General features: G+C 59.3%; 4 protein-coding genes across 4 annotated transcripts; all 4 read left to right on the plus strand.

Moving 5' to 3' along the window:
• Positions 1 to 282: 282 nt before the first annotated feature.
• On the plus strand, positions 283 to 1,836 carry LINJ_05_1070 (conserved hypothetical protein; the record flags this gene model as incomplete). Its single annotated transcript, XM_001463033.2, has 1 exon — positions 283 to 1,836. One exon carries the CDS (start codon positions 283 to 285, stop codon positions 1,834 to 1,836), a length of 1,554 nt encoding a protein of 517 aa, XP_001463070.2.
• A 1,352-nt stretch (positions 1,837 to 3,188) lies between these two features.
• LINJ_05_1080 (conserved hypothetical protein) lies at positions 3,189 to 5,369 on the plus strand (the record flags this gene model as incomplete). The annotated part of the gene is made up of 1 exon (XM_001463034.2): positions 3,189 to 5,369. One exon carries the CDS (start codon positions 3,189 to 3,191, stop codon positions 5,367 to 5,369), a length of 2,181 nt encoding a protein of 726 aa, XP_001463071.2.
• A 2,568-nt stretch (positions 5,370 to 7,937) lies between these two features.
• Positions 7,938 to 9,662, plus strand: LINJ_05_1090 (putative double-strand-break repair protein rad21 homolog; the record flags this gene model as incomplete). The annotated part of the gene is made up of 1 exon (XM_001463035.1): positions 7,938 to 9,662. One exon carries the CDS (start codon positions 7,938 to 7,940, stop codon positions 9,660 to 9,662), a length of 1,725 nt encoding a protein of 574 aa, XP_001463072.1.
• A 2,301-nt stretch (positions 9,663 to 11,963) lies between these two features.
• On the plus strand, positions 11,964 to 12,701 carry LINJ_05_1100 (conserved hypothetical protein; the record flags this gene model as incomplete). Its single annotated transcript, XM_001463036.1, has 1 exon — positions 11,964 to 12,701. The coding sequence occupies one exon, from the start codon at positions 11,964 to 11,966 to the stop codon at positions 12,699 to 12,701; it is 738 nt and encodes a 245-aa protein (XP_001463073.1).
• Between the last annotated feature and the right edge of the window lie 3,228 nt (positions 12,702 to 15,929).

A 15,929-nucleotide genomic window follows, 5' to 3' on the forward strand; every position in this document is an offset into this window, starting at 1 on the left:
GTAGCGGCCACGTACGGATGCAATGCTCTGTCGAGCAGGAAAAAAAACCCGATTTGCTTGTTTGGTTTGCTCGTTGGTCTATGCTCGTCCTACCCTACTGAGCCTACTGCTTCACTGCGCCGCTTCATCTTGAACGCTTTCCCTTTCTTCGTTTACTTGCCCGTATCTCTCGCTGGAGAAGTCTCAACGTCGCGTCACTTCCTCGTAATCTTCGGCACTGCGCAGCGAGCGCACTTCTTTCACAGCCGCAGCGTTTCCTCTTTGGTGCAGCGGAGGAGCGAAATGGCAACAGCAAATAGAGTCACCACCATCCCTATGGCGACTACCAGGCTAGCAGTATCACTGCTGACGCTTTTCCTGTGCGGTTGCGCGTGCGTTAGCAACGCCGCTGCGGCCCGTGTGAACGATGACCTGCCGCCTGGCGTGATGCGCGGGCCGCTGCTACACGAGCACAGCTTTCAAGAGCCGCTCGTAAGCGACTGGTGGGAGGAAGGTGTCCCGCACTACATGATTGGCGGGTCGGCGGTAGCCAACGAGCGCTTTCTTCGCCTCACCACGAACGATCTGGATGACCACGGGTTCGCTTTCAACACCGCACCACTTGATCACGACAATTGGGAGGCTCGCGTGCGCTTCTCCATCCGGCCGCCACCGCTGGCGGCTGACATGAACGGTAGCTCCCACTACCAGGGAGGCGACGGCATGGCCCTATGGTACCTGGACCAACCGATCGGCGACGATCATCAGCACGTCGTCAAGTACTCCAAGTCGATCTCTCCGGAGCTGCGGGACGAGATGCTGGACGCGGAGAATCCGTGGCGTGTGGCCGACTTCCTGCTCAACGGCGACGACGACGACGACGAAGACGAAGGGGTGGATGAGGATGATCTGACGGAGCAGGAGAAGCAGGAGCGGCAGCAAGCGAAGGATCGCCGCGCTACGAAGAAGAGGAAGCGTGAGGCGCTGTTCAAGCGACTGTTCAAGCGTGGCACCTCTGTCGACGAGTCGGATAGGGAGCCACGTATCATGGGCGTGAAGTTTTCGGACTTCAACAAAGGCTTTGGCCTCATTCTCGATTCCGTGGGAGATGAAAAGGAACACCTACGTGAGCACCAGCAGCAAGGCGACGCCGTGCAACACCACCACCACACCTCCAGCATCTACCTACTGCTGAACTTGCCGAACCACACATCCAGCTCAGGGGCGACGGTGGTGAACAACTTTGACCCCACGCGCGAAAACTTCCGCAGTTCCCCGCATGTGCTGCGGTGCACGTACGACTTTCGCCAGAAGGGCACGAAGCCGTATGACCCCAAGGCACGTATGATGGACAAGGTCACCAAGGCCGCCACCGCCGCCGAGGAGCCTCTGGAGCTGATCGTGCGCTACTACAAACAGAAGCTGACCGTCATCATCCGCCGCGAGGACGTTGCAAAACGCGAGGTGTCATGGGTGGTGGATGAGATGGGCAAGGCGACGGACGAGGTGGAGGTAGTGCGCACGTACACGGAGACCATGTGCGGTGAGGTGTACCCGATTCATTTGCCGTTGCGCTACCACTTCGGCTTATCCGCCAGCACCGGCCACCGGCCTGCCAAGAATCGCAAGCGCCGCCCGCTGCGGAGCGTCTTCCACGAGGCGGACAAGAAAACCTTTACTCATGTGGATGTCCATGATGTGCTGAAGTTCGACCTGCGTGAGCTGGGGCTCGACGCAAAGGCGATGGGGTATTCCAAGACGATCCCGCTAGAGCATTTCGACTTTGAGGCGGACAGGCGCGAGCGGCTACACTTCTCTCGCCAGCTCCCGGTGAACCCGGACTCAGACACTGCATAAGCGGTTGTGTGCAACCGATTTGCGTGACTGTATTCGTGATCGTTTCTCTCATGTAGGCATGTGTATTTCCTGAGGATGAGGTGGGGTGGTCGTGGGAGACGGAGGCAAATAGCGGAGGAGCAAGAGAGAGCGAGACGTGCACGTGTACGTGCGTTCAGGCGACCTCGCCACAGGCGGGCACCTCTCTCTTTTTTTATTTTCGCTATTGCATGTGTTTGTTTCCTCCGTGTCTTTGTTTTTGCAGCGGCCCAGCAACGGCTGAGGCTGCGCGGCACAGCCGCGAGAAAGGGAACGTGCCCACAGGGGGAGGCTTACGCACGCTCAGTATGCACATACCGTTTTGAGCTCTCCTCCCTTGGTAAAGGATCGACAGACAGTGTCCACGCGGTTGCTCTTCTCTGATGCCCCTCGCTTCCTCTGTGTTCCCTCCCCCTCGGCGTGAAGGTGTCCTGCCTCATTTCTCATTCCTCCTGCATCCTCCCCTCTCAGTTCATGCCGCCGCACCGCACTGCACTGTACGGCAGCTCCTCCTCCGCCTCTGCGTCACATCAGTTTTCTGTATTCTTTATTCTTTTATGTTCTATAGACCCCTCCCGATTTCGTTTTGCCTGGCGCAGACACACGCGCTCACAGGAGTATTCGATTACGCCAAGTGATATGTGCCTGGGTTAACATGGTTGTGTATGTGTGCGTGTGTGTGTTGGTGGGGCGTATATATGCATGCTTGCATGTGCGCTCCTCTTGCATGTCCTCTGTCTCCACCTCTCGCTTCCTTCGTCGCGTTCTCCGTTGCCGATGAGCGCCAAGGAAACTGGGCAGAACAGCAAAGAACAGGGAAGAGCTATCGCGCGTGGTTTTCCCACGGCCAGTGGTAGCGGGCGGCTGGAGGGAAGCGGGATGAATGCGATCATCTCCCCGTATTTCCTCCTCTGTCATGCCCCCTCTTCCGTCAACGTGTGTGTGTGGGTGGCTCTTGTCCTTAAGCTCACCCTCCTCGCCCCTTCGTCTCTTTATCGCTCTCTGTGTGGCCACCTCAGCCCCCCACTCCTCCCTCCTTCCCCTGCATGCGCTCTCTCGCGCGGGTTGTCTGACGCGCCAGCGTGGATGATATGGTTTGCCTGCACTCTCTCTCTCTCCTCCCCCGCCCATTTCTCTGCGCCTTTCGTCTCTCCACTGCGCCATCATCAGAGAGCTCTCTCTCTTGTTTCTCGACTCCCCTGTCTCTTCTCCCACGGCCCCGTTCGAGGCCCACCAGCCAGTACGACGACGTGCACACTCTTTACGGGCGGCGCACCTCAAGTACACACATAGGGAGACACACACACACAAACACACGCACGCGGCGAAAGAAAATGTCTGACGACGCCAGCGAGGTGGCGGCGGAGCTGCCGCAGATGTGGCAGTATATCCACCCTACGCACAACAGCGCCGACAGCAGCGATGACGAGGCGGACGAAGAGGAAAACGCAGATGTGACCGACAACGACGCAGCTCGCGGAGGCCGCCCTGCCGACTACGTAAAGCTGAAAAAGTCGGCCCCACGCCTTGGCCAGCTGATTCGCTTCCTCAACGACATGGAGGACGAAGATGTGCAGGGGCTGCTGCTGGAGAATGATCCGGTGACGCGGCAGACGCTGCTGCAGTGGGCGACGCTGAACAACCACTTCATGCTCGTTGAGTACCTTGTGAAGCGTATGAAGCGCGCCGCCTTCTCCTTCGATGCCGAGTCGGTCGAGGTCGTGGTGTACGACCGGTGGGCGGAGATGTCGCAGGAGCTACCCACGGCTGCCGAGGTGGCGGAGCGGCAGAAGCAGCGCGAGAACGAGAAGGCGAAGCGGCTGGCGGAGCGTGCGATGGCCAACAGTGGTGACGATGTCATCGAGGACGAGGAGAGCGAGGAAGAGGAGGAGGTGGAGCCGATGCCGGAGGAGCTCGTGTACGACACACTGGAGGACTACCACGGCGAGTTGGGGGATGGCGGTGTCGGGGTGGTGAAGCGGATTGGCGAGCTTGGCGTCTACGTGGGGCCGCGCTTGCCGGACGGCACGAAGCAGGGCCTCGGTCAGACGCTGTTCCCCTCGGGCGACTGCTACACTGGCGAGTACAAAGAGAATCAGCGTGACGGCCGCGGCGTCTACTGGTGGTCCAAGGGCGGCGCACTTTACTGCGGCGAGTGGTTCCGAAACATGCGCCACGGCTACGGCCGCATGGTGTACCCGGACGGCTCCCGCTACCTCGGGCGGTGGGTGCACGGCAAGCGCAGCGGCAAGGGTCGCTACGTCTACGCCGACGGCAGCAGCTACGACGGGGCCTGGGTGAAGGACGAGAAGCACGGGAGCGGCACTTACCACCTCCTGGACGGCTCCTCCTTTATTGGCACCTTCCACCACAACCGGTTCGTGTCGGGCGAATGGCGCCTCGCGTCCGGCACGGTGCGCTACATCGGCAACTTCGAAAATGATGCGCCGGCCGGCGCCGGCGTCTACGTGCACCGCTGCGGCCTTAAGCCGGGCACCTTCCAGCAGGAGGGCACTTACTCGGCGGAGGGAAAGTCGTGGGTGCCGAGCATGCTCAAATGCACGTCTCGCATGGTGCCACACATAGAGCTCGTGGTACCGCCGCAGCCTAGCGGTTCGACGCGGGTGCCGATGGAGTTTGGCGCCGAGTGCACCGGCCGCACCATGGCGGACCTCATCAAGGTCGCCAACTACGCCCCGCTGCTGCGGTGGGTGGCCTCCCTGACCTCCGCGGCCAAGGACTTGGTAGTTGGCGAGGTGGAGTTGAAGGGGGTGGAGCTGAGGGGTGTGGAGGTGCAGACGATGCGCTACGACGCCGCCGACCCCGATGCAATCACGGAGGTGACCATCCTCCCCATCCTCGTGGACAATGTCGGCAAGCGCGTGCGCCCACCATCAGAGGCGGTTACTCTGAAGCCGTCCGTCACGCGTCTGATGGTCCTGCTGGAGGCTCCCGGCACGGAGCCGGTCGTGCTCTTGGAGAAGTCCCTGCAAAGCGCCAGCCCCGACGAGCATCACCAGCAAAGCCGCCTTCCCGCGGTGCGCATCAGTGAGGACTCGTCCGTGGGCGGCGACGTGGTGGACGCCGTCGGGCCCGCCCTCCGCCTGCAGCTCGCCTCTACGAATTCCATGGCTCTTTTGCTGCCCCCTATGCGATGCAACCCCATGCAGGGCAACGCCGAGGAGTCGGTGTGGATGTACGCCCAGGAGGTGCACCGTGAAACGGTGGCGCAGCTGGAGCACAAGCTGGAGCTGCTCTCCGCCGAGTTGCCGGAGGCGTCGACGACGTACGTGGCGGTGCCGCTGTCCGACGTGACCTCCATTTCGACCGACGCCATGACGGCAATGGCGGCCGCCAATGTGCAGCAGCGCCGCGCCGCACAGACACTGCCCAGAGCCACCGTTGCCCCGCAGCGCCCACCGACTCCGCCGCCTCCGACATTGGAGCCGCGGCCGGAGCTGCAGCCCCTGTACGACGCCAAGGCCCGCCGTGACGAGGCAGAGTTGGAGGAGTAACACCTGCTAAAGAGGAAAAAGCAGCGGCAACTGCAAGACATACACATACACACATGCGCACAGGCGCATCTCCCTCCCTCCATAGAGGCACTACGACCGTCATCCGTCTCTCTCTGACTTCTTTCCCCAACACACACACACACACACACATTCTTTTTCATCTGCTGCCGCTGTTGCATGATTGTGTGTGTGTGTGTGTGTGTGAACGTTATGTACATAGCAGTAAAGCCGCTCACCTGTCCATGCCCCCCCCCCCCCCTCGCTCCCTGACATCGTTAGGAGGACATCACCACTCCTCTTCTTCGCTCTCCATAAAAGGTGGCGGTGGTGGGGAAGGTGTCGTGTCATGAGGTAGTCCGTCGTCGCCTCTTCTACCTCAGCACACACGCGCGCACGTAGTGATGTACAGGAGCACGTGTGTGTTTGCGTGTTATGGTGCGCCCTTTGTTGCGTGGGCTGCCGCTGTGGGTGGTCGTATGCGTGCGTGCATTTATGTACCTCTCTCCTCCTTTATTCTCGTTGACGGCTGACGTGAATCGCCCACCCCTTCCTCAGCCTCTCGGTGGGTGCGGTTTCTGACGGTGCGGATGACCTGGACGGATGCGGTCGATGTGATGATGATTGATGATGTACAGCAGCAGCACGCTTCTGTGTGTGCCTGTGTGTGCGTGTTCTTATCCATGCACAGCGAACCGAAAAGCAAACGCGAAAGGGTGGGGGATATCTCACTTTGTGTGTGTGTTTCGCGCGCGAGAGTGTCGCCCGTGGAGGAGGCGAGGGAAAGAGGGGCTGTGGGGCCTCCCTCCTTCCCTACAGCCACCAGCGGTGTCTCTGTCAACTCCATCTGCACGCACGCACACACGCACACACACAGGGCAATCACATGAGAAACTTCCTCTCCACCCCTCGTCCATCTTTGCATCGATCCGCTTGTCCTTTTCATTTATCTATCCTCGTCCCCCTCCCCACCGCTGCTGCTGCTGCCTCCTGCCACCCACACCCACACATAGACACAACACACATTGCATGAAAAGGCCGGAGGGGTTATTCTCAAAGGCGGTGCAGCTGCACTTGCCCTTGCACACCTATCTACAACAGCACCCCGTCAACGCTCCCAACGAGAGGCCTCGCGGCCCCCCTCCCCTCCCTCCCCAACAAGGAAACAGAAGAAGCACACCTGTGCGAGGCTCGCGCTTGCCGCTAGACTTGGAAACGGACCGCGAGCAAGGATTGGACAACGCAGGACACAAGTGATTGGCGTGCGCGTGAAGGAGGACGGCGATGCCGGCACTTAGACCAGCCAGGATTGTGCGTGCGCGCGTGGGCCGTATGGGTATGAGTGAGTGGGACGGGAGCACTCTATCTTCACCTCCCCCCTTTTATCGATGACTCTGTACATGCCATCAATGCCCGGCGAAGACGGTGCAGCGCTGTCGTTCCCCCAAACACAAGCGTCCGCGAAGGAAAGGGGTTTGCAGAAACGACCCCCCGTCCCCCTCGTTTGTCTCTCTGTCTGTCGTGGGCGTTGCTCGATGTCTTCTTCCGTCTCTCTCTCCCTCCCCTTCCATCTGATGCGCCAACGACGACGCGACGGCATCATGAGTGCATCGCGTTTTCTGTTCTCGGCCGCGGGGCGCTACGGTTGAACACGTGCCAAAGGGGTGAAAAGCAGAGAGGATGCCCGCTCCCTTTGGCACGACGACACGACAGGTGCCCTTGGACGTTGTCCATGCTGCTCGTGGCACCCCCACGTGCGGCCATGAGCTCTTCGTCCTTCGGTGCACCACTCTGTACGGTACGTTATCACTGCTTCTTCACCGTTTTAGCACAGTTCTCACATTGTTGTTTACGGTGCTGTCTTGCATCTCCCTCTGCATCGCGTTGCCGCCAACGTTTCGCGATGCAGCTTCCCAGTTCCCAGTTTTGTGAGGAAGCTGGCACGCCGACAGCTCACTGCGCCCTTGGCGGGTTTGAGCGGGTGGCACTGTATACACGGACTGCGCAACAAGAGAGCCTTCCCCCCCTACCACCACCAATATGTGTAAGCACACCTGCGACGGCGCAAGAATGTGTCATGGCCCGTCTCGTGAGTAGCGTGATATCTGCGTGTGCTCTCTCCCGCACAAGAAGACGCTGAACATGTGCCTGACCAGTGTCCCGTCGCCGCGAATCGGATAAGGTCTGGTCCTGGCCGCAGGCCTGCCTAAAAAGGGTCGATGCGGCCCGCGAGTGTCGCGAAGGCGTGGTCCAACTTGTGCGCCCAAACGCGGCGGAACGCTGAAAAGGGCAGGCAGCCAGCCAGGAGCATCAGCGATGCGCTTCACATTCTTTCCATTCCTTGATCTTCTTCCTCTCTGCCCAGTCGCGCAATAACGTTGACCTCATCGTTGGCAAATCCATCGCGTCTCTGACTGACGGTGTATTTGTTTGTGTGTTGTCACTGTATCAACGCTTCCCACCCCTCATCAGGAGAACTCGCCTATCGACAACCATAGACAGACGCGCACACAGGAACACATCCCACTTTTCCTTTCGTCTCTTCCAGCATCAGACAGGGGCGTCGTTGCCATGTTCTTCTCCACCTACGTGCTCACGAAGAAGGGCCCGCTCGCCAAGGTTTGGCTTGCCGCGCACTGGGACAAGCGACTCACCCGCCATGAAGTGAAGGTGGTTGACCTCAGTCAGACTATCCTCCACATTGTCCGCCCTGTCGTCCCGATCGCCCTGCGCACGTCCGGCGAGCTGCTCGTCGGTGTCGTGCGCATCTACGCACTGAAGGTGAAGCACCTGCTGAAGGAGGCGACCGAGGCGACGCTCTTCTTGCGTGTGACGACTCTCGCGACGAAGGGTAGCAAGGCGGGTGTCGCCGGTCAGCACCGCACCACCTCGATCGACGGCGTCGTGGTGCCAGTGAAGGGCAGCGATGTCGAGGCCGTGACGTTTGACTGGAACGCCGACGTCGCCGCGAAGCACGGCGCGGTGGCAGACGCTGCTGAGGCTCTTGGCGAGGGCCGTTTTAATGCCATCGCTGATCTGCTGGGAAACAGCCACCGCATCGAAGTCTCCGAGACAGACAAGGAGGATGCCCTCCTGGCGTCGGCGTGGTACACAGTGCAGCCAACGTCGCAGGCGGCAGGCGACGAGCTTCACACCATGCAGCAGGACTACGACGAGATCGCTAAGATGCGGGCGGACTTGATGGCCTTCGGCGAGCGCGCCAGCGGCAGCGCCAGCACCAGTAAGAGCAAGTCGAGTCTGTCGAGTATGGAGAAGGGCCGTGGCAGCGTCGCCGTTGATGTGGACGGCATGGCGTTCCCCGCTGTCGGCGATGAGCTGGATATTGGCGTCCCGCTCCCTGACGAGCTACCGCCGGGCTTCCCTGCTCTGGACGGGCAGGTGCCGGCGGGCATGATACCAACCGACCCGTTCCTGCTGCCGGACATGATGAACATGAACGACGAGGCGGTGGCGGCGGCGCAGCGGTCACGCCCAGGTCGAAAGATGCGGCCGGTGAACGTGTGCGACCTCGACTCCACGACTCTATCACGCGAGGCCTTCGAGAAGTGCATCGCAGACCGCAGCGACATTCTCAACAGCGAGCCGCGCCGTGGTCCCTACGACGCGCAGGAGGAGGCTGATCGCTATACCGTGACGGGGTCCGCCAACGCGGCGAACGCGGTTGCTACTAACCCCGCGATGGACGCGGCGCCTCTCTCTGGGGTTCTGAACCCGGCGCTTCGCCTCGCATACGCGACAGCGCTGCGGCAGAGCGCCGAGGAAGCTGTCGCGATGGCGGCGCAGGCGTTTCGGGAGTCGATGGCACGGCGAAGCGAAGTCCCTGCCGGCGTCGGGGGCGCCCTCGAGGCAGACGATGCGCAGGTTGCCGCGGCGGATCTGGACGGCAGCTCCACGTTGCTGCCGGAAGAGGAGGTGGCGCAGCAGCGTCGCAAGCGCGGCCGCGACGACAGTTACGGAGTCGATGACTCGACGATGGCTACGGGTGTGTCGGCCAGTGCTCAGCAGACGCTGGAGCGCATTCGAATGGAGCTGTCGTTGCGCGCTGCGCGTGACCGCAAGAAGCCCCGCACGCAGTCGGTCGCCTCTCTCGTTGGTGCGAGCTGCGCGTTGCGGGAGGTGTGCCGTGGTCTACGCCGTCGCGATGCCGCGCGCACGTTTGTGGACGTCCTCGCACTGGCATCGAAACAGTACGTGAGCGCACAGCAGGCGCCGGGGTCTGATGAGGTGCAGGTGACCCTGAACGAGTCGGCCCTGCGTCTGTTGGCTGCGGCGTGAGAGCGGCGTTAGAGGTGGGATGATCGACGAGAGCGAAGCTGCCGCGCTAGCCCCTTGTGTACTGCGCTGTGTGTGTGTGCGTCGCATGCTCGCCTGTCTCGCTCTCCATAAACCATCGCGCCGTTCAAGAGCACTCTCATTATCATAATTATCTCCCCTCAACTGCTAGTGCTACGGGTGCGCGGTGTTTCCCGTGCTGCTGTTGCCGCGGTGACTGGTGCTGGCTGACCTTCGCCCCGCACTGGCCACATTGTCCTTCCGTTCCACCCGCTGTCCCCCACCCCCCACTCTCTCCAGCTGAATGCTGCTTTGTTCTTGTTGTTTTCTTCTTCCATAGAGCACCACCGCGATGCGGGGCGGGGAGGGGTGGCACCGATGTGGGTGCTCGTTGCTTAGCCGACCTGGTCCCCCCGCCTCAGGAGCTTGTTCTCTGTCTATGGGTGTCTGTCTATCTCCCTTTCTCTGCATGTGTGTATGCGCGCCAGATCTTGAGGCGGTGGTGGTGGTGGGTGGAGGGCGGAGAGATAGAGAGAGGGAGGGGGACGGAGGGTGCGTGATGTCCCTCTCGTTGATGGCCGACGGAGTCCACCTCCTCCCTCCTTTTCTTCAGCGCACACCCACACGCGCAGGGCAACCACAACTCTCTTGAAACCATAGAAGCAGCTTTACGCACATGCATATACGCACGTGCTTGTGAAATCCATCATCAGATCTATGTGCACTGTGCTTGCAAAAGCGGAATAGACCGGCTTGTCTGTGATGAGCTCATCAGATACGCACACGCACACGTCTGCACATGCACATACAAGTCCCCTCCCTCCCCGTGTACACACGCCCATGCTGGGGCCTCCCTCATAGACATGCGTGTCTTATTTTCGATTGATTATTCTCAAGCCCCATTGCGGTATACATGTGTATGTATGCATATATACACATATGCATACGTACGTATGCGTGTATCTTTTTCCGTCTCGTGTGTTGATTTCCTTTGGCTTAGGGGGTGCGCTCATGTTGCGCACTTCTCTGTGATGTTTGTGCTTGTCTTTGCGTGTCGCTTCTTTTGGTCTTACTTCTCATTGTCTTTTGGTGTTGATGCGCGTGCGCGAGCGCTGCGAGGCGGTGCTGACGGTGGCGAACAACCGAACCTGGCGAGAAGAAGGAAGGGGGAGGATGATCTTCAAGAGAGAGGGAGAGCGAGCAAGGAGGCACGTCGTGCTTGCGTGTACATGTGGACTTCTCCACAGCTACACACGCATACATACACGCACACACACCCACAGAGGTATACAGACAGACAGGCCGCTTCACACGTCTTTTGCGCACAACTCTTTGACTCTCTCGTGCCCTCTCTCCCCCCCTCTACGCGCCTAATGAATGCCGGCTGCGTCATCTCCGGTCGGTCGCTTCAATTTTTTTGTTGTTTCTTGAACTTTTATGTTCTGGGCTTCACGCACCATCACGCTCCCTCTCTCTTCACCCGGTAGCGTCTGCGCGTGTTTCTCTCAATCGCTCGCTTGCCCTCTGCATGTGTGTGTGTGTGCATGGAGTGCGTCTTATCCTTCGCGACTGATTCTTCTTTCTTGTCTCTCTCCGTCGACCTTAAGTTCCACATGCACACACACACACACACACACACTCAGATATGCACACAACACAGCTGCGTTGAACAGACGGGTCCTCATACTCTCTCTGTTCTCTTTCCTCGCTGATGTGCAACAGAGATCCATTTATGATGGGCAATGGCAGCTGGAGTTGGGGTGGGAAAAGGCGAGCGGTCCGAGGCGCAGGGGCCGTGCGGTTCCGCCTCTGCCGTTGTCTCTCGTACTTCTCCACTGCGCATCCGGGGAGCTTTTCACTGTCTATCTTGCATACGTGTATGCTTGCGTGTGTGCAGCGATTGGTGTGCCGGGTGATGTTAGTGTGATAGTCTCTGTTCTCACTGCTGCTGCTGGCGTGCACCGTTCGCCATCATGTGAGCCGTTCTACGTGCCAATCGCTTGCCTTCGCCTTTTATGTTCCTCTTTCTAACCGTAATTCCAGTATCACTCTCTCTCTGTGCTCGCACGTGTGTGTAGGTGGATGCGACGACGACAACAACAGAGGGGACGAATAACAGCGTCACGGGTCTTGGACAGGACATCAGTAGCGACCAGGCGTTACTTTCAAACATCCTTTCTTTGTGTATGTGAGAGTTTGGGTACGTGTGCGCACCTATACACTTGTACGTGCACACACACTCGCACATACAGACAGACATAGATATACGGGCACGTCTGCACACACCGCCGTGCGCAAGGCACCATGTCGAAGTACGCGAATCCCGAGTACTGGGAGGACCGCTACCGCAGCAACGACACCACCTTCGACTGGTTCGTCACATATGACAATCTGCAGACCATCCTGCGCCCTCTGCTGCAGCCGGCGGAGCAGATTCGGGTGCTCGTAGTGGGCTGCGGCAACAGCCGTCTCTCCGCTAACCTGTATGAACACCTCAACATCAAGAAGATCACCAACGTGGATGTGTCGCCGACGGTGATCAGCCAAATGCAGCGCCGCTACTCGGAGATGAACGAGATGCAGTGGATCTGTGCCGATCTGCTCACCACCCCGATAGAGAAGCTGATGCTGGAGCTGTGCCCGAACGACTATCTCTATGATTTTATTGTGGACAAGGGCCTCGTGGACAGCATCCTCGGCGGCTCAAACTCCTTTCACAACCTGTACACCTTCAACAAGAACATGTCGCGCCTGCTGAAGCGCGGCGGCCGCTTCGTTGTCGTCTCGTACGGGTCGCCCGAGACGCGCATGGACCACTTCCGTCGCAAGAAGCTCAACTTCGATGTGGAGCACAAGCTGCTGGAGAAGCCGATGCTGAGCTCCTCTACCGCCAGCCCCACCGGGCACTACCATGTGTACATCATGGTAAAGGTTGGCGCGAAGCAAGGCGTCGGAGTCGCCGTGGCAGCAGGCGACGCCGAGTCGGAAGACGACGACGACTTCTACGACCGCTTCATGACGCATAACTCCGCCGCCAACTGAGGCGCGCTTGGCGGACACGGCGGCGGTGACCACGTCTGGGGCCGCAAGAGGGGGTGAGAGTGGACGCGTGCGTGCGTACGAATGCTGCCATCCTTGCCCTCGCTGTCGTCGTCCTTCTCGCCACAACCACTACTGCTACCATCGGCGGCTCTTCGCTAAGAAGCTGTATATGCCGTTCTTTGTCGCGCTGTAGACCAGCCGCGACGTCGATGGTGCCGTGCTGTGAGCGCGATGGGCGGGACACTGGAGGCGACTGGTCTGTGCGTGTGTGCCTGTGTGTCTTTGAGGTGGATGTGGATGTACATACCGGAAGCAGCGACTACTTCACCACCCTCCTCCCCTATTTATTCTGCATGCACTTGTGTTCGTGCGGGGCCCCCTCTTATGGTGGGCGCATGGTGGCTTGGGGATGGTGTGGCCATGCGGCCGTGCGAAGGGGAGTGGAGGCCCGCTGTAGGTGTGTGTGTGGTATGTGGATGTACAATGTGAACCAAGTGCAATGACATGGCGGTTTTGCGTGTGTGTGTGTGTATCTGCGCGTACACACGCATGCACACACATACATACACACACGCCAGGAGGAAGACAAAGGCAACATGAGTGGACGTGAGTCCGCGTCAGGAAAGGTACGCCGGCGCAAGCGTGCGTGCAAGCTCGTGCGCATGCACATAACCCAACGCACATACCTCCGTCGTGACTGTCGGTGCAACTGCACACACTCCCCCCTTTCTCCGGCTCTTTCTGCATCCGAATATGACGGGCTGTATGGGACTCGTTTGTGGGGCTGACTGGGAGGGGAGGGGGAGTGCGTTACTCCGTTGTCACGGTGTATACGTGCCTTTCAACCACTTGTGTGTATGTGATGCTACTGTGCCTCCACTGCAGCAGAGGTGATACACGCGTGGACCGCGACCCTTCAGGCTAATGAGCGCCGGATGGCTCTTGGACTTTTTATCTCTCTCATTGCCTCTCCACTTTTCTTTCTGCGCGTCTGCTCGTCAACGCGACTCGCATACACACACGCACACCGATCTACGTGCCTACACACGGCCATACACACGTTCGCAGCAACACACAAATTCCTGGAGGTTGTCACCTCGCTTTTCTCTCCGTCTCTCTCCGCCTGTCACCCGCACGTCGCACCCATTCTTATGTTTGCTCATTTTCCTCGTCTTTTAGGTTTTCATTTTTGAGTCTTACGAAAGAAGTCGTCGTCCTCGTCTTCTCTCGGCGTGTGCGTGGGTGTCTCTGCTCTCCTGTCCTTTCCCCACTTTCCATCCACATCACACGCATACACGCACACTCCTCCGTCTCACCTCTCTCTCTCTCCACGCACAACCCCTCCCTCCCTCCTTCCTTCTCTACCCGAAGAGTCGACAGACACACACACACACACACACACTACAGTCACGCGCACACACCGCACTTTCAAGCGCGTCGGAGAGGGTTGCGTTGCACATACATTCACGTGAGCGCACACTCCTCGCCCCCAGCACATAAACACACACACACGCACACAGTAAAAGCAACGGGACGCGATACCATCACCACGGAGGCACACGTGTGCAGCTGAGTTATTCCCCCTTTCTCCTGTCTCTCTCTGTCTCATCTTTCGTTGTTTCTGGGGTGCTCTTTCTTTCCGTTTGGTGTCTCCGACTTCCACCCCCCACATACACACGCGCCCTTATCCGCCCCACCTCACCCCCTCCTCCGCTCGCTCGCTCCGTGTGTGTGTGTGTGTGTTTATTTGCCTGTCTATCTGGTGCTTGCGCGCCTTTTCCTCTCTGAGTAAGGAGGAGTCTGCGCGCAGAGCGAAGCGTGGGCAGCGTGTGCGCCGTCCCGCGCCATCTCCCCCCTCCCGTGAAGGCTAGGGGACGCGCGCTTTTTTTCTTCGCTTTCGTCCGTGCCGTTTGTGTTGCGTGAGCGGACCGGGGACGTTCACCCTCTCTCCCCTCCTCCCCCTCCCCTTCCCCCGGTCTCCGTCTCTCTCCCTCTCCCTTCTCTCCCCACTCCGACGCAGAGGCTTGTCAGCCTGAAAACTGTGCGAGTGGCGGCGTGACGGCGTCTCTTCTCTGTACGTTTTTCCCTTTTGTTTGCTCGTCGTTTTATAGTTAGACTGCACGCCCCCTCCTCTCCTCTGTTTCTGTATTTTGTTTCTCCTCGAGAGCTCTTTCTCGCGCACACGCACGTCGTAGGGAGGGGATACCAGCGCCGCATCCGGCTACGCGCGCGCGCACACACACACAAAGACGCACACGCACACATATACATACACACACACACACACGCACACAAACGCATCGCTTGGTCACGCTGCATCCTCCTTCCCCCCTTACTTCTACCGTCCCCTCGGCACTCAAGAGGCGTAAGAGAGCAGGGGTATGTGACTGTCGCCACCCGTTTCGCCATCCGTCTCTCTCAGTGTATTCGTAGAACGTTCTCCCTCCTCCTCTTCTTCCCTCGCCGCCCGCCCCCTATTTTCCCTTCCTCCGCCCACATCGACGTTTTGTGATTCGGGTTTCGTGCTTTTCCCTCTTGTTTCCATTCTTCGTCTACGTGCAGTGTGCGCCTGCGGGCTTCTCTCTCTCTGCCCCCCTCCCTTCCCCTACGAGTCCCCCTCCCTAGTGCTTCTACTTTTCTCCTTCGTGCGGCGTTGCTACTGGTGCTGCTGTCGTAGTGGTGTGTGGATGTGCTTAGATACAAGACTGTTCCACGGCGTGCTCTCTTCTCCATTTTCTCTCTCTTCGTGCTTGTGTGTGTGTGTGTGGGCGTGTGCCTCGACTCCCCCATCCCCATCCCCCACCCCCACCATCACAACTCGCACTCGGTTTCGTTTACAGCGTTGTGCTGCCCTTTTCGACAGGCACACCGGGACATACGCCACGCACACGCTCGTAGCACAATAACAGGCCTGCCCTCCCTCCCTCTCTCCCTCCCTCGTGGCTTTGTGCTTCTCGTCGACCCTTTTCTTTTTTACTTCAGTGTACACATCGAGGCCCTCTCCCTCCCACCCACCTCCTTCCGTTGTTTACGTACACACTGACTCTGTCGCTCACTTCCACCTCCCTCTCTCCCTCCCTCCCTCACGCACACGCGCGAGACGAGTGTACACGCTGCGGGTCTCGCGTCCCTTTCCTTCTCTGTTTGATTTTGTACCTCTTCTGCGTTGTGTGTCCCTCTCCTCTCCCCGCTAGTAGCACATGGACAGACGCACACCATAAATACCAT

This window comes from Leishmania infantum, chromosome 5 (genome assembly GCF_000002875.2).
Source record: "Leishmania infantum JPCM5 genome chromosome 5".
Lineage (NCBI taxonomy): Eukaryota > Euglenozoa > Kinetoplastea > Trypanosomatida > Trypanosomatidae > Leishmania > Leishmania infantum.